This window comes from Bison bison, unplaced genomic scaffold (genome assembly GCF_000754665.1).
Source record: "Bison bison bison isolate TAMUID 2011002044 unplaced genomic scaffold, Bison_UMD1.0 scf7180017864456, whole genome shotgun sequence".
Classification (NCBI taxonomy): Eukaryota; Metazoa; Chordata; class Mammalia; order Artiodactyla; family Bovidae; genus Bison; species Bison bison.
In genome coordinates, this window is record NW_011495018.1 from 11,442,779 (window position 1) to 11,461,596 (window position 18,818).

General features: G+C 39.0%; 1 protein-coding gene across 2 annotated transcripts in view; it reads right to left on the reverse strand.

The window, feature by feature from the left end:
- The window catches only part of SEC23IP (SEC23 interacting protein), a 38,471-nt gene that overhangs the window by 19,192 nt on the left and 461 nt on the right, over positions 1 to 18,818 (reverse strand). For both annotated transcript variants that reach the window (XM_010859247.1, XM_010859246.1), the window contains exons 2-10: positions 13,700 to 14,232; positions 11,336 to 11,558; positions 10,144 to 10,337; positions 7,169 to 7,258; positions 3,876 to 3,996; positions 3,186 to 3,275; positions 2,199 to 2,340; positions 580 to 788; positions 81 to 199 (exon numbers count right to left, since the gene is read on the reverse strand). In XM_010859247.1, coding sequence (XP_010857549.1) covers positions 81 to 199; positions 580 to 788; positions 2,199 to 2,340; positions 3,186 to 3,275; positions 3,876 to 3,996; positions 7,169 to 7,258; positions 10,144 to 10,337; positions 11,336 to 11,558; positions 13,700 to 14,232 — 1,721 coding nt within the window. The remainder of the gene's footprint in view (positions 1 to 80; positions 200 to 579; positions 789 to 2,198; positions 2,341 to 3,185; positions 3,276 to 3,875; positions 3,997 to 7,168; positions 7,259 to 10,143; positions 10,338 to 11,335; positions 11,559 to 13,699; positions 14,233 to 18,818) is intronic.

Below are 18,818 nucleotides of genomic sequence, written 5' to 3' on the forward strand. Positions count from 1 at the left end.
AGTTTTATTACATAAAATCAGTTCAGATTTTGAAAAGCTCTTTGGCTCAAACTCTAAATCTAGATGTTAGTGGGCCATACCTGCTTTTCCTGAAAATGTGGTTGCTTCACAACTCCATTAGCAACAGCAAAAGGCACAGGAGACTTTGATAAGCTCAAATCTTTTTGATTAGACAGGATGTCAAACAATATTAAAGAGCCTTTAAAAAAAAAAAGAAGAAGCATTTTGCTTTTTTGTTTCATAATGTACTAGGTGCTTCTATAACATTAATTAAATTCTCCTACTCTTTTTGTTCAAAGTCCCAAGCGGAAGTCACGTAAAGTTAGATGCTAATCAAGATGTGATAATCAATATTCTTGCTTTACCAAATAGCAGAATAAATTAAAATATAAAGCATTCCTAGGCAACAGGAAAGGTGAATAGCAAAAGGCAGAATGTAAACTCAAAGCATTCACTTCTACCCTTTATAAAATTGAAAATCTATAATTCTAGATCTCTTACGAACCATGTCACCCACAATGAAAACAGTGATGACTCAACAAAAATTGTACTTTAAATGTGGAAATTTAAAAGGTTCACCTAAGCTGTGACCAGCAACGGAGACCCCGCCTTTGAAGTCTGGGTTCCGACTCATGAAGAGTGCATACAGACGGTTTATCTCCAACCCCACTTTCTCCACAATCATCTGACAGTAGGTGGGGCTGTTGTAAAATAAAATGTCTAGCAAGGTCTCGTTGGTAAAGTGACGAAACCGACCAATACTCGGTAAAGTGATTTTCTTAATATTCCTGTTTGGAAAGAAAAAAGTATACTTAGTAACCACCTTAAATATGAGTTTATAAAAGTTTTTATTTTGAATTCTGAAAATACACTGAGAAAAAAAAACTCACAGACTAATTATGAGTGGATTTCAGTCAGTTATTGTCAATAAATCAAGATAAACCAAAAACATTATCAACTTGTGCCTATAACTATCCTGTGAATTTGTGGATTCTCTAAAGTTATCATATAAAATAAGGCCAAAACAAAGATCTTTACTTCGTTTTTAAAGAGGAAAGCCTACCTTTTTCTTCCAATTTACTGGAAATCAGGATACCTGACAAAAATTGTAGGTGGCAAAAGACAACAGAGAATGTGGCAAGAAACTAAGAAAGGAGTTTAAGAGAATGAAAATCTTTCCTGATTTGAGATGGTCATATTTCAGGACACAGCACAGCATACTTCAGGAACACCCAGAGAAAGAAAACAGCCCTGTAACAGGGCCTCAGCTCAGTTCAGTCGCTCAGTCGTGTCCAGCTCTTTGCGACTCATGGACTACAGCATGCCAGGCCTCCCTGTCCATCACCAACTCCCAGAGTTTACTCAAACTCATGTCCATGGAGTCGGTGATACTGTCCAACCAGCTCATCCTCTGTACAGGGCCTTACATGATAAAATGTTCATAGGTTGGTTTTATTAACACACGTGCCCTGAAACATCATGACGTTCACTAAAATCCAAGTATGTTATCAGCTCTGTGTCCCTAGAAGAAATACTTCCTAAATCTGTGGTTCCCAACTGGAAGCAATCAAAATTGAGTGGAGGCCTTTTTAGTTGTCACAGTGCCTGGTAAGTGCTGCTGGCAGTTAGTGGCATTTAGACTAAGGATATTAAATGGCCTACAATACACACAACAGTCTTTCATGACAACTGTCCTGCCAGAAGAGTCTCCACTGAGAAACAATCATCTAAACCAGTGGTTCTCAACTAGGGGCAACTCTGCCACCAGGGCACATCTGGCAGTGACTAGAGACATTTTTGGTTGTTAAATTAGAGGTTAGGTTGTGTTACTCTTATCTGGAGGATAGAAGCCAAGGGTACCGTTCAACATGCTACAATGTACAGGACAGCCCCATGTCTGAGCCACTATACAAGGAAAAAACCACTATAGGTAAGTATTTTTAAACCAGTTTAAGTTTCTTAGATTCTCTTAAATATTTACAATAGAAATATACACACCACATACATACACAATCAGGCATGCACACATACAAAGTAGCATATAAACCTAACAGTATTTAATAATATATAAGAGCAAATATATAATCAAAGCTTTTTAGTGTACTTGTTGAAGTCATAATAAACTACTTTATATGACAGTTTAAAATCTGAGTCTAAGTTTGACTAATCTGAAAACCAAGTTATCAAAATCCACAAACCTGTCAACACCTGTGGCATCTCCACCCAAGGAACTGTGCCAGTGAACTGGAAGGAACTCCACTCTGCTTACTTTCCGATCATCTAAAGATTTCTTGAAGTGTGTCTGCAGCAATTTTAGAGAAACCACCCTAAAATCATCCACTTAAAGAAAAAAAAATCAGGGAAGACAAATGTACTGGATTAAATTTTGCTACCTCGGTAAGCAGTCAGCAATCACCTCAATTATACCAGTATTTTTTGTAACACTAACTTTTCAAAGGAAAAAAATGACAAAATTTAGTTCAGAGAAGAAAAAAAAACAATCTTTAAGAAGTTCTTACATTATTTTACAGAAATAGATAAATGACTGAAAAATATTAGCTCAACTACCACTACTGGCAGGCAGAAATGCACTGTGGGTAGACTCAGGAATCAAATTGACCTGCTCCAGAACCTCCCAGACTGAGACACAGGAGAGGTTAACTCACACTCTGGGCCTCAGTTCCTTACCTAACAGTAAAGATGACAGTAACAGCACCTATACCTCAAAAGGTTATTATGAGGGTTAAATGATACAAAACATGTAAGATACTTGGCACATACCAAGGATTCAATAAATATGAACTATTACTACAAATAAAAAAATAAAATTCATAGCTTTTTATTTATGTAAAACAGACAAATTCATAGTTCCTTTAAACAACTTCTCCCAACTAATCCACCAAAAATCAGTTCAACATGTAGGTGTTCCTAATAGCTGAAAAGTGTTCAGGCAGAGGCTGTCAGAAGGGCTAAATTATTTCCAAGATCCCTGCTCATTCTTCACAGTCTAGGATTTTATGAGTTACAAATGTCATAAGAGCAAAACAAGTACAAATTAGTATTGCCCAGTGTTCAGTTCAATCTCTCCTGACAGTACATCAGCTAACAGTACACAGCTGGAAACACTTTAAAATAAAGGCTTAAAGTTCTTCTAATAGTTTTCAAATCATTTCATGAACACTTACCACATTCAATAATGCTTCTAAAGCGCAAGTCACACACAGGTCCAATGCCATGTACCATGAACACCAAATGGTCAACCTGAGGCATTTCTCCTGCAAAAGACAGACAAGACATGCACACATCCATACATACAAACATACACAAGCTGGAGACTGGTTTAGGTTTTATTAAACGAGTAGCAATATTCAATATCTCTTTTGTCATCACAAACTTGCCAAAATTAGATGAACAGAGCTCAAAGTCCATCCTGGCATAAATCAGTGAACGAGACCAAGGAGTGGAGAAAGCAGCTCACTGGAGAAGCTATGAGCCAATGACAACCATCGGTTTTGTACCTCTAGGGGCTCCATTAACCTTGTCATTTCTCCAGAACTGCCCAGGGCACTAAGCCCCACGTGGAGAAGCAACCTGCCGATATAAAATTTACAATCTTTTCCCAAAATCCTTCTCTTTGTTAAATTTATACACACTATAATGAACATTTTCAAGCTAAATCCACTATTTTACTGATTATTTCATTTAGATTGTAGATTGATTCAGATTATTTAACCTGAATAATCATTCAGATTGTTTCATTTCATTCATTATTTAATTCAAATATGGCAGGTAATCCTAATAGCTGTTTGCTTTTCTCATCATTTTAAAGTAGAAAAGTTTAAAAATGATCTTGATCCTAAACAAATTATACACACCATCAGGAATTTCATCCAGGTTATCATCAATTCCGCGCTTTACAACCCTAGGCCTTGTCTGTCCATCTTGCGTGGTCCCCCATTCATCAGGCACTGAGGAAGGCTGGAACTGAACAATAACCTTCAAGATACAGAGAAGGGTTATGACAGAGCTCACTACCAAATCCATTTCCACTATAAATTAAATGATTTATTTCCGTACACGATAAACTACTTTATAGTATAGCTTATAAATCCAGTACTTACACTGGTCCTCCAAAATCAGTTTTCTAGCAGTCTTGCTGGTGTTCAGTAACCATTAAGATTAAGCAAGTCAATACCATTATTTCCAATGCTTGTGTTGAAAAATAATACAACTAAATGAGAAGTAGTTGGTCTTGATTTAAAAATATAACAAACTTCCAGGTTTACATGTAAGAAATTAAAGAAAAGTCACCTGCAGTAGAGGAATCTTTGTTTTATAAACACAAACTCCTCTAAATAACAAAGTGCAAATTCAATTTCAATGTCAAAAACGGACTTACCTACCACTTTTCAGGAAGACATACACTATTCTGTTAAATCAACTGTATTAAATTTAGCCCAGTGTCATATGGAAAAATCTCAAACAACCTAATCTACCATCTAAAGGAATCAGAAAAAGAAGAAAAAATGAAGTCCAAAGTCAGCAGAAGGAAAGAACTAATTAAGATGAGACAGGAAATAAATAAAACAGAGACTAAAATAAACAATAAGAAAGAGCAATGAAACCAAGAGCTGATTTTTTGAAAAAAGAACAAAACTGATGAACCGTTGAGCAGGTTTACCAAGAAGAGGACACAACTAAACAAAATAAGAAATGAAAAAGGAGAAATAACAACCAAAATTCAACACCCATTCCTGACAAAACTCTCATCAAAGTTGCTACAGAGAGAACGTATCTCAACATAACAAAGGCCATTTATGAAAAAACCCACCACTAATATCATACTCAGTGGTGAAAAGCTGACAGTATTTCCTCCAAACTAGAAACAAGACAAAGATGCCCACTCTATTGAACATAGTATTGGAAGTCTGGCCACAGCAATCAGATTAGAAAAAGAAACAAAAGGCGTCCAAACTGAAAAGAAAGAAGTAAAACTGTCACTATTTGCACATGACATGACACTGTATACAGAAAATCCTAAAGTCTCCACCAAAAACTACTAGAACTGATATATGAATTCAGTAAAGTGGCAGAATACAAGAATTAATATACAGAACCCTGTTGCTTTTCTATACACTAATAATGAACTAAAAGAGGAAGTAAAAGAAAAAATTCCGCTTAAAATCTCTTCGAAAATAAAATACCTAGTAATAAACTTAAACCAAAAAACTTAAAAGGTCACAACAGTTCTAATCACACCAGCTAAGATATGGAGGCAATCCAAGTGTCCATCAACAGACAAGTGGATAAAGAAGATGTTGGACAGACACACAGATATAGAGAAATACACACATACAATGGAATATTAGCCATAAAAAAAGAATGAAATTCTTCCATCTACAGCAACATGGATGGACCTAGAAAACACGTGTAGTGAAATTAAGTCAGAAAAGATAAATACAAGACAAATACTTATCTGTGGACTCTAAAAAATAAAACAAATTCATGTATATAGAAAAACAGAAAGACTCATAGATTAAAAAAAAACAAAAAAAGCAAAGCAGTTTAACAACTAGGGAGAGGGAAAGGAGTAACGCAAGATAGAGGTAGGGGATTAAGAGACACAATCTACTGTGTATACAATAGATAAGCTATAAGGATATATTGCACAGCACAAGGAATTACAGACACTGTCTTGTAATAACTTGCAATGGAGTATAATAATCTATACAATTACTGAGTCGCAATGCTGTACACCTGAAATTAATATATTGTATAGATCAACTATACTTCAATTAAAAAAGTAAAATGATAGTTTAACATCAGTCTCTCACTCCCCCCAAAAAAATGAATGCATGTAAGACGGTATGCAAAGTTCTGTGTGTTGCATAAAAACAAGAGTTAAAAAAAAAATTTAAAGAGAGTAAGCATGGTTACCATTAAGAGGCAAAACTAGGGGAATGTAGAAGTAAAAGGCTTTTATTTTTCATTTAATACCCTTCAACACTTTAAATTTTGATGGGCTGTGGGTGTTTTTATTTACTTATTTCAATGTATCAGTAAGGACTATAGAGGTGGTCAGACACAGATTATTTTTTTCTTTTACATTTTTCTGTAATAAACAGCCTATGTCCTGAGAAACTACATATGCACCGTGCTAGATGCTCTTGCACAAACCACCTCACTTCATCTAAAATATGACCCTAAAATAGACCCTATCTAAAAACACCTCTCACTGTTGCAGGTGAGAGACCTTGAGCTTAGATTAAGGATGGTAAATGGAAGAATTTGAACACCACACCCGGTATCTTTAAAGAAACAAGCAAGGTTCCTGGAGACAATATAAATAAAAAGAGGAAGAATGTATTTTTACTGTAAAGGTTGAAACAAACTACTCTCAAGGGTAAGGTAGGCAAACTATTGCTGCAGGTCAAACCTGGCCTCCCACTCATTTTTATAAGCAAATGAAAACACTGAAATATTGTTTTAATTGAAATATTGTTTGTTTTATTGAAAATAGCCATGCCTGTTGGTTTACATACTGCCTAAATACCAATACACTTTCAGAGACTACATGGCTGCCTGCTGCTGCTGCTAAGTCGCTTCAGTCGTGTCCGACTCTATGCAACCCAATGGACGGCAGCCCACCAGGCTCCCCCGTCCCTGGGATTCTCCAGGCAAGAACACTGGAGTGGGTTGCCATTTCCTTCTCCAGTGCATGAAAGTGAAAAGTGAAAGTGAAATCGCTCAGTCATGTCCGACCCTCAGCGACCCCATGGACTGCAGCATTCTAGGCTCCTCCATCCATGGGATTTTCCAGGCAAGAGTACTGGAGTGGGATGCCATTGCCTTCTCCGGACTACATGGCCTACAAAGCCTTAAATATTTACTCTCAGACCCTTCACAGAAAAGTCTGCTGACCTTGGGTCAAGTACAAAAACTTGTCAAGCTTAATTTCAATGATGCATACTAAGCTTTAGCTAATGTGCTACCATAAACAGAAACTTAGTGAGAGAAATTTAAATTTCATTTATTTTTCTATCATCCATGCAATGCACTTGTTATAAATATTCCCTACTGCAGAATAAAAATGAACACTTATCAAACACATTCAGCAAAATAATTTTTTAAAACCTAAACATTTTAATATCTTAAACAATACCACTACCTTTGGATTGTGCATAACAATCGTCTCTCCACTTGGAAACTCTAATCTTCGGTGCCACTGATTTGTGGTTACAGCTTTCTTATATTCAGCCTACAATGGAAACAATACACAATCCAGTAAGATAAATCTGCGTCACATTAAGAGAAGTGTGGAAGAAAATGATTAACAATGATAGTAATAAAAATAACAATAATGGCAGATCTCATTTATTAAGTGGTTACCAAACTTAACATTTTACATATGGTACCTCATTTGATCAACTGCTTTTAATCAGCCCTAAATAACACTATTCCCATTACACAGAGGTGAAAACCAAAGCTTAGAGTTGTCTACTAATTTCTTTGTTGTTGTTGTTCAGTTGCTAATCTGACTCTTTGCAGCCCTACAGACAGCAGCACAACAGGATGCCCTGTCCTTCACCATCTCCTGAATTTGCTCATGAGTCAGTGATGCTATCGAACCATCCCATCCTCTGCCTCCCCTTCTCCTTCTGCCTTCAATCTTTCCCAGCATCAGGATTGTTTCCAATGTGTCAGCCCTTCATATCACATGGCCAAAGTACTGAAGCTTCAGAATCAGTCTTTCCAATGAATATTCAGGGTTGTTTTCCTTTAGGATTGACTGGTTTGATCTCCTTGCTGTCCAAGGGACTCTCGAGAGTCTTCTCCAAAAAAAAAAAAAAAAAAAGAGTCTTCTCCAGCATCACAATTTGAAAGCATCAAGTCTTCAGTGCTCAGCCTTCTTTATGGTCCAACTCTCACATTCATATATGACTACTAGAAAAATCATAGCTTTGCCCAGACAGACCTTTGTCGGCAAAGTGATGTCTCTGCTTTTTAAGACACTGCCTAGATTTGTCATAGCTTTCCTTCCAAGGAGCAACAGTATTTTAATTTCACGGCTGCAGTCACCACCCATAGTGATTTTGGAGCCCAAGAAAATAAAATCTGCCACTGCTTCCACTTTTTCCTCTTCTATTTGCTGTGAAGTGATAGGACCAGATGCCATGATCTTAGTTTGTTGAATGCTGAGTTTTAAGCCAGGTTTTTCACTCTCCTCTTTCACCCTCTTCAAGAGACTCTCTATTTCTTCTTCACTTTCTGCTGCCATTAAAGTGGTATCATCTGTATATCTGAGGTTGTTGATGTTTCTCCCAGCAATCTTGATTCCAGTCTGTGCTTCATCTAGCCCAGCATTGTGCATAATGTACTCTGTTTATAAGTTAAATAAGCAGGGTGACAATACACAGCCTTGTTGTACTCCTTTCCCAATTCTGAACCAGTCCACTGTTCTATATCTGGTTCTAACTATCGCTTCTTAACCCAAATACAGGTTTCTTAGGAGACAGGTAGGGTGGTCTGATATTCTCATTTCTTTAAGATTTTCCAGTTTGCTGTGATCCACACAGTCAAATGCTTTAGCTGAGTCAACAAAGCAGAAGCAGATGTTTTACTAGAATTCCCTTGCTTTCTCCATGATCCAACAAATGTTGGCAATTTGATCTCTGGTTCCTCTGCCTTTTCTAAATCCAGCCTGTACATCTGGAAGTTTTCGGTTCACGTACTACTGAAGCCTGGCTTGAAGGATTTTAAGCACAACCTCACTAGCATGTGAAATGAGAGCAACTGTATGGCAGTTTGAGCATTCTTTGGCATTGTCCTTCTTTGGGATTGGAGTGACATTTTCCAGTCTTGTGGCCACTGATCAGTTTTCCAAATTTGCTAACATATTTGATATAGCACTTAAACAGCATTACCTTTTTGGATTTGAAATAACTCAGCTGAAATTCCATCACCTCCACTAGCCTTGTTCATAGTAATGCTTCCTAAGGCCCACGTGACTTCACACTCCAGGATGTCTGGCTCTAGGTAAGTGACCACACCATCATGGTTATCCAGGTCATCAGACCTTTTTTGTACAGTTCTTCTGTGTATTCTTGCCACCTCTTCTTAAAAGACCTCCTTCACAGATCACAGCCCTGTCCTGGCAAAGGGGCTTGCATAATTCAGTGAGGCATGCCATGCAGGGTCACCCAAGACAGATAAGTCAGAGTGAAGAGTTCTGACAAAACATGGCCCACCGGAGGAGGGAATAGCAACCCATTCCAGTACTCTTGCCAGGAGATCCCCATGAACAGTATGAAAAGACAAAAAGGGACAACAGACAGGTTTACTAACTTGTTTGTGGTGGTGGTTTCACAGGTGTATGGATATGCCCAAACTTTTTGAAACATACATGTATCATAAATATATATAGTTCCTTGCCTGTCAATTATACTTCTAATGCTACCTGAAGCCCACTTGACTTCACACTACAGGATGTCTGGCTCTAGGTGAGTAAACACACCATAGTGGTTATCCAGGTCATTAAGATCTTTCTTGTACAGTTCTTCTCTATGTTCCTGCCACCTCTTCATAATCTCTTCTGCTTCTGTTAGGGCTTTTTCATTTCTGTCCTTTATCATGCCCATGTATGCAGATAAATTAACATTTCAAATATTTAAATACTCAATTATTAAGAAAATTTTAACAACAATAAATTAACACTATTATGTAAAGCAACATTAACCACCAGTTTTACAATGGTTAAAAAGTCTGACAACATCTATTCCTATTCTTATGTTTATTTTCATAAACCCTTTTACTGAATATTAATTTGAAAAACATCCATATGCTTGGCATGTATTAGTACAGCAGATCCCAGCAGCCTAAGTTCTTTTGAAGGTTTGATACAATATCTTATTATATTAAATCTGTAATGTTTCCCTGAACAACATTCTATCTTCAGACACCAAGACCACAATTAGCACTTCAAAAAAGATGACATTACTTAAAAAGTAGTCTTTGTGAATAGGATCAAGATGAGGTGTCCTGTAAATAAAGTCCGCTCCACTGTGAGAGGTGTTACATGAGGCTCCAATGTATACAGAGTCTATGTGTTTTAAAGAAAGGCATAAAAGAATAAAGCCCACGTACCTCTAGCTTTTCACTGAACTCCTCTGTATAGGGAATAAATCTGCTGTCTGTGTCACCTTTGTAGAACCAAGTACAGCGTCTCACTTCGGCTGGCTCCTCTTCCCAGTACACGGCTTTCCGCATCCGGTCATAGAGGTAGACGTCGTAGCGCCCTCCATCAGTGCCAAGGACCACACTCTCAGGGTCTGGCTGGACTGGAAAACAAAGTCCACATTTTAACTGAACAGTTACAAGGTAGATTTAAAAGTAATAAATAATGAATATGGTGACTCGTCTAACATTAAAGACAAAGAACAAAGCTCATTTCTATTCAAAAACAGAATTTTAAGATTAATCTGTGCTGCTCAAAATGATGACTCTTTTAAGTGGAGAAGAAATAACCAGAGTAAAATATAAAAGCATCATGAAATAATTCCAATAACTGGTAGGCTTTTTCTCTATGTATCAAAGCAGAAAATGCTCCATGAACATACTTCTAAAGAATAGGTTATTTTTAAGTCCTAAGATGAAATACCTTCAGGATAAACAAAAAAACCTATTTCTATAGTGAAACTTCTCAGAGTCTTAACTTACTCCTGTACATCGCCTCAAGAGATGGATGTTCTTGCTCCAGGAAAAAAAAAAAAGAGAGAGAGAGAGATGGATGTAGTTATAGCATTTTTAAAACTCTTATCTGAAGGAACAAGAGTTCCATAGAAAATGCTTTATAAATGCCCTATGAAGTGAAAGTGAAAGTCACTCAGTCATGTCCAGCTCTTTGTGACCCCATGGGCTATACAGTCCATGGAATTCTCCAGGCCAAAAATACTGGAGTAGGTAGCCTTTCCCTTCTCCAGGAGATCTTCCCAACCCAGGGATTGAACCCAGGTCTCCTGCATTGCCCTCTAGCTACAAACAAATAAAGGAAATAAGAAAACTGACACCTGGATTATACGAACTACTTTAGTTCTTGGATTTAAAATACCTTTAAACAAAAAAATTACTAAAACATGTCTTCAAATACCTTACTCACATAACCCAGAACTTAATAATACAAGTGTATTATTAAAAGTATCATCACCTTAAGGTACAGAGGCTGGTGAGGTCTACAGGATTAAAGAAAATGACATTCATAAAAAGGAGGCCATGGATACTTACTCTTCATTCCACTCTTCCTCAAATCAGATACAAATGATGCAGGACCCACACTTACCTGAATTATAGATTTCTTCAAGATTCAAAGAGTCAAAAACACTGAAAGGCATCCATAGTTGTTTGTATTCTATCTCCTTGCAGTAAAACCAGTGGGGCTGGACAGGTTCATACTGGTTTTGAAGTAGAAAAGGAGGTGGCGCTTGCAAAGGGGGTCCTGCAGGTCTGGCAGGTGCCTGCTGCTGGATTGGAGGGGGCAACCCTGCCTGCGCTGGAGGAGGGATCTGGGGGTATAAAAGACAGGACCACCAGTCAGTCCAAAGGAACAATTCTGTGTATGATGCAGACCCAAACTGACATTAGTAATAATTATTCTTAATATTTCTCTAGACAGCTATTTAATAACTAAGCTCCAGAGCAATTAAATTTTTTTAAAAATATAACAAAACCCCATGCCAGCTGGAAAGTGAACAGGGCTTTCTCACACTGATGGCAAAGTAAACTAATACCTTTATAGAATCAATCCAGCAGTACACCTCCTGTCATTTATTCCATCTTTAACACACGCATAATGCTCGAGAATTCTGTGGCAGTCCAGTGGTTAGAACTTGCTGCTTTCACTGCTAAGGGTCTGGGGTCATCTCTGGTTCGGGAACCAAGATCCCACAAGCCATGAGGCATGGCCAAAAATAAAATATAATGCATATTCCTTGACCTACCTATTCCATTTCTAAGAATTCATCCTAAAGACAAAACTGTAAAAATTCACCCACAAGGACGAATACCAAAAGATTATTTATAACAATCACTGGATACAATCCAAAGACCTACCAGAAACCTGATTAAATAAATCATCTTTTACTCATATACTAGAATTCTCTAGAAAGAGTAAAAATGTTTTAGAAAAAAATCTTAACATCTAAACTATCTTGACATAGTTTATGTAAGTAAACATACATAATGCTTGTCGAGGAAAAATTATGTTTATCAAGAAAAAAGATAAGAAAGACATAAAAACTAAAAACAAGGTTTTCTCGTGGCAATTTTTACTCATTTGGCTATTAGTCATTTCTCAAGTTCTGTGCAGTAAAAATACTTTTAAAAACAGAATACAATTTTTTATTAAAAAATGATTTCAAAATATTCCATTTACTGAGGTTGATTACTGTGGTCAAGCAAAAGAATATTCTTATTCTTAGGAAATATTAATACACACTAAAGTATCTAGGAGTAAAGAATCATAATGTATGTAAGTGAAAGTCGCTCAGCTGTATACAACTCTTTGCGACCCGATGGACTACACAGTCCATGGAATTCTCCACGCCAGAATACTGGAGTGGGTAGCCTCTCCCTTCTCCAGGGGATCTTCCCAACCCAGGGATCAAACCCAGGTCTCCTGCATTGCAGGTGGATTCTTCCCCAGCTGAGCCACCAGGGAAGCCCTATAATGTATGTAATTGATCTTCAAATGTTTCCCCCCAAAACTGCACATACACAGCGTGAGAAAGGAACGAGGGAGCAGAGGATGCCCCCACACGTGTCAGTGTGCATGTTCACGAAGGAGAGAACAAATGTTCATGACAGGGAACCTGGGTTAGAGCACTGGGGTGTTCTTTGTCCTATTTTTTATTTTTGCAACGGTTTACTTAAAATTATTTAAACATTTTTAATCAGAACTCTTCAAAGTTTCATCAGCAAACAAGTATACTAACTTACATTACATGCTACCAATCTGCTGAAATCCACCGTTACCAAGAATTTGTATACTGGTATGATTTAGATTAGTTGGTAAAATGGAGCCCATTCTCTATTGCCACTGACTACAGTACCATTATCCCTGCCACACTGGGTTCTTGACTCTTTTTTTCAATCATTTCCCTTTTTCTGATTCAGTTCACTTCCCTTTGGAAGTCAGCTGAAAAATTAGGGGCGGGGAGGGGGGGGAAGCATAAAGGAATTTCATAAAATTTACCCAAGGCAAAAGTTATTCCATCATCTGTCTGAGATAGTCTGTCTAGATTCAAACTTTATAAATGTAAATAAATTATTGGAGTAATCAATTTTAGTCCCAGTAATTAAGCGTTTTGATCAGGCAGTATAATTAAAAAAAGAGAAGCTGATAATAGTTCCTTCGACTCTCACATATCTCCAGATGACATTTGTTATTGCTATCTTATATTAAATCTGGTAATACTGGCATACGGTTAATGCATTGAAATAAATTACTACTTCCATAAATACAAAATATAACCTAAAACATGAACCATTCAATGACCTACTTTTAAAAGATTGTTTACTTCAAAACATATAGCTTACGGGAAAAAAAAAAACCATCTGAAAATAATTTGTCATCAAAGCACAGGTAAAAATGAGAGGGATTAGAATTACAGTGAATGATATAAAGATATAAAGCATGTCTTCATACCGGCGGCAAAGATCCTGGAGGCACCTGGTACATCTGAACGGGGGGTGTGGAGGGCGGAGGATGGGAAGGATGAGCTGGTGTCTGGCACTGCTGCAGCTGCGGTGGTGCAATGTAAGGATTAGCCCTGCTGCTTACAGCCGTGTGGCGATACGGATTGTATCCTTGTTGGGGCGTTCCTTGTGGTGGGCTCCCAAAATTCGAAGGAGGGAGATTACTAGGCTGAGAAGGCGGGTAAGGATTTATTCCGATTTGTGAAGCAGGTGCAGCACCATATTGCGCCTTCGAAATGGATGATGAAAATGCATTCGACACATCTTGGGATCCAGTTGTAAAAGGCAGAGACGTTGGGGGCTTGGAGTAGGCTGATTGTCCAGCTGATGCTGCTGCAGTTGTTAACAGGGACTGTCCAATATTCCCAAAAGGATCACTACTGCTTGATACCTGAGAGAAGTAACTAAATGTCTGTGGGGTAGATGTGTGAGCAGAAGTCTGCCCAAGGAAGCTGTCCTCCTCACCCACATCGGTGGAATCCTCTGCAAGGGAACAGGAGGGCACATGGTTTAAAGGGATGCTGTCACTCTGGACAAGATTCTATATGGCAGGTCTAGCAATTATACCTCTTATTTTGTTGTTCAAACTTACATTTCTGCCTTAAAGACAATAATGAAAAACTTGTTTTTCTTTTTTCTTTGAAATGAAAAACTAGAAAATACCAGTAAGAAACAACAAAAGGAGGGAAACCTTGCACTCATTGGTAAGCTCACCTCCCAGAGACAATCACTGTTAATGCTGTTAATATGTTGATACATACCTTTCCATACTTTTAAAATAAATATAGTTACATACTATTTATTTGGTAAATATGTATAAATTATGTAGACATATTTGTATATAACCCTGGTTTCCTGCATTCCTGCAGATTCTTTACCATCTGAGCCACCAGGGAAGCCCACATTTGTATACAAGAGAATTTTTCAAAAAATGCAAACAAAATTTGTACCTACTACTTTTAGATGTTATTTTGAACGATTTTTTTTCCTAGTAAGAAACAATTCAAACATTATTCCACTACCCAAAAACACAGAACTTTATTTATACAGTAACAACAAGAAGCTAAAGTACAGATATTAACTCTGTTGACAAGAAAAGGTGTGTCAGGGCTCTTACCTACAAAGCACTCATTATACAAGTGAACATGAGGCGCTGGCATTCGCGAGGCAAAGTAGGTCAACCATTCACTACCATCCCTAAAACCACACAGTATCACAACCAGGTAATCATCATTAGAGAATGACAATCAGTATAAAAAAAAAGTCATTTCTAACAAAGGGAAGGTCTCCTCACTTCCCTTTGCCAAACATGATCTTCACTGTTGGTATTTTGGCACCAAACTATATTATTTTATTCTCTCTTTCGCTACCAAGTTGTAAAATAATATTTTCCTTCTGCTGCTGCTGCTACGTCGCTTCAGTTGTGTCCGACTCTGTGTGACCCCACAGACGGCAGCCCACTAGGCTCCTCTGTCCCTGGGATTCTCCAGCCAAGAATACTGGAGTGGGTTGCCATTTCCTTCTCCAATGCATGAAAGTGAAAAGTGAAAGTGAAGTTGCTCAGTCGTGTCCAACTCCTAGCAACCCCATGGACTGCAGCCTACCAGGCTCCTCCATCCATGGGATTTTCCAGGCAAGAGTACTGGAGTGGGGTGCCATTGCCTTCTCTGATTTTCCTTCTACAAGGCCTAAAAAGTCGTCTAGTTTTCCTTAGAAACTTATGAGTCCTTAGCTTGGAACATCACCTTTCTCTTCCTAATCTTTTCTTTCTCCCATCTCAACCCCTTTTCTTCAAATCTCTCTAATCTCCCACCACTGGAGGCACAGAGCAGATCAGAATGGTGGACCGCTTCCCAACACACAGGCAGGCTGTGGTCCCTGTCCCTGAAACCTGCCAAAGTGTGACCTTTCAAGCTCAGAGCTCCTTCTTGACCTCTGCTGCTGAACGTGGCCTTCAGCTGTTAGGCTGCTCCCAGTTATATTTCACACATCAATTTAACTGAGATACTCCACTATTCAAAATACCCCTCTGAACTGTTTCTTTGTAATTAAAATATCATTTCCTGAGCAAGGCTCCCTTTCTGCTTTTATCATTCTACTTCTCTGATAACATTTCCGGTTCCTATCCTCTCTCTCCATTCCCATGAACCTCACCTGGACTCAGACTTCAGTTCATCTCTCAACATCTGAAAGCAGGGGGAAAACCTCTGTGTCCTTCATCCTATAAAGCAACTTGGGATCAATCTGATACAACAAACTTTTCTCTGATTACCATCCTTTACAAACAAAATACTGATCTCAACAAGCTCACAGGGGCACTTTCTAATTACATGTGGACACCTTTGGCATCAAGACCATATCTTTAATAAGCGCCTGTATACTTGTGACACTCCCAACTCTGTCCCAAACTGAGACTGATCGTATGTGCCCCAGAACCTATTTCCCAACTGCCTCCTCAGTACTTTTGGCAGGTTCAGACACATACATCTCAAGCTTAGTAAACCTCGACCATCATCTTAACAGTCCCCCTTCATGTGCTCCTTTTACAATCTCACTACCTCAATGGATGTCTACCAACATCCATCCAGACATGAAAACCAGAAACCTCCTGAGACTCCTCCCTCTTTTCCATTTAATCATTTAGATCTTCAATTAAAGAAGTAAGTACACAGTATCTATTATATGCCAGGTGGAGCTGTACCTTGGAGCTGAAACTGAACAGATAAAGAGCCTGTACACTGGACAGTCTGGCCCTCAGTGAGTCACTGCTGCTGCTGCTGCTAAGTTGCTTCAGTCGTGTCCGACTCTGTTCGACCCCATAGACAGCAGCCCACCAGGCTCCCCCGCCCCTGGGATTCTCTAGGCAAGAATACTGGAGTGGGTTGCCATTTCCTTCTCCAATGCATGAAAGGTCCCAATAATTTGACGGTGTAAAAATCTCTTACTTCTGTTTCCTGCTCTTCACCTACACCTGGCTGACCAGGGCTAGAGTGCCACTCGCTCCTGCCTGACTCACAGTGGCGTCCAGACTGGACACTTCTGCTACAGTCAGCTTTACTCTGGTGCAATCTCAGAAAGACTAAACATATCTCTAATGTCACTGCCCTGTTTAGAACCCTTTAAGGGCACCCGCACACCACACAGGATGTACTATGAACTCCTTAATGTGCTGTATGAGGCCCTTCATGACCTGGTTCCCCCACTAACCACTTGAGCCACTCCCCTGCATTCACTCTAGTCACATGGACCTGGGGGAGTGGCGGGGTGGGAGGCAGGAGGACTGGCCAAGAAGGAAAGAGGGGGCGAGAGAATGTGAGCACGTACCTCAAAATCCCACCAAATCTGCAGGTTTCTCTCACACCTCCAGACTTTTACAAATGCCTGTCTCCCCAGACTTCCTAATTCCTATGTATCCTTCAACACTCAGCTTAAGAATCACCCCCTCTGTAAAGTTCTAAAGATCTAAGGGATGTCTGCTCCCTGGTCAGCCAGCCTGACAGCCACGGCTCTCACAGCAGCCCATCAATCCCTCTTTTTAGCCATCACAAACCTGGACCACAACCACTTACACAGCTGGGCACAGTGTGTAAAAGTGTGCAGTCACCGGGGACAATGCTATCTGCTCCTCTCTGTCTCTCTGACACCGGGAACAGGGCCTGGCAAACAAGCTGCTCAGTCCAGGTTTGCTGAGTGAATGAAACTGCTTCCTGTATGCCTCTTTCACTGACACTAATTCATCGCTGCTTCCAATGCCATCAGTTCTCCTTTTGTCTCTGGAAATTCACTGAATGGACTTCTAATGATCAAATCTTTGTTAAAGGTAGAAAAATACTTGTTAAAGAATTTTAGTTCTAAAACTAATTTTCTTATTAAAAAATAAACCATCTCCAAGAAACAATAGCTTTCAAGACAGGTAAGTTACCCTATACTTGACAATGAAGATGTTAACCATTTATTGACAGTGACAGACACAAACAAAATATTATAAAGGAACATAGGCATGAACCAAACATTTGTGAAGCAGAGGATGGTAAGAGAACCCCACGTACAGCCGTATTTATTTGGTTACATCCTGCAACCTCCAAAAGCATTCTGCTCCAGCCACGCTGGTCCTCCACCAAAAATGGCAATGTGGAACCTTTCAGCCACACTATCAAAACAAGACAAACATACTCCTAACTCCCACCCTTTCATTCATTCACGTTTCTATAGAAATAAAAATGTGCCTACAGCATATCAAGATGTGTTCTAGGTATAAGCTCCTGCTCTCTCATGGAGCTTACATGCTAGTGCAACAAGATAAACAAAAGATGTGGACATGTCAGGAGGTAAGCACCAAGAAGAAACATGACACCAGAGAAGAACCATCGTGTACTGCTCCGCTTCGCCTTTTTTCACCTCTCCATGAAACTTTCCTTGGTCCTCCAAATAAGAACAAATTATTCAAGAGAAAAATATTCACCATTTCCTGAGGAGCTATGTGCTGGGCACTAAACAAGATCCTAGAAATAAAAAGGTAAATAAGTCATAGCTGCAAACTTCACACAGCTCACAGTCCAAACAGGCAGACACGCTTACTTTATAAACGTTTATGCAACATAATGTGCCAGACGCTATATTCAGTGCTTCACAAAAATCAATTCAATTCTCATGACAGCCCTGGGAGGCTGTGCATGTATGGAAAACGAAGCACAGAGGGGTGAAGTAACATGCCTGAGATCACACAGCAAGTTACTGCCAGGGCTAGGGTTGGAATACAGTCGGTGCTCCTAACACCAGCTCTGGGTTATGCCGCATAATCATGAAAACGCAAGCTCCGCACACACTAATAAAGATACGTACAAAGTGCTAAGATGAACATAGGAGTGGGTACCTAAGAGAACAAGCAAGAGCTTCTAACAGAAAATGAGGCACGGCCTTGAAAGATGACTGTGTTCTATACCTCTGCTTTGCAAGTATTACGAGCCTACCCTAAGAGATAGTCTACTGTATCCGAGGAGAGGCGGTAATAATTTATTTTACCTTCCCTGCAAGCACCTGGCTCACCAGGAGATGTTTAACAAAAACGT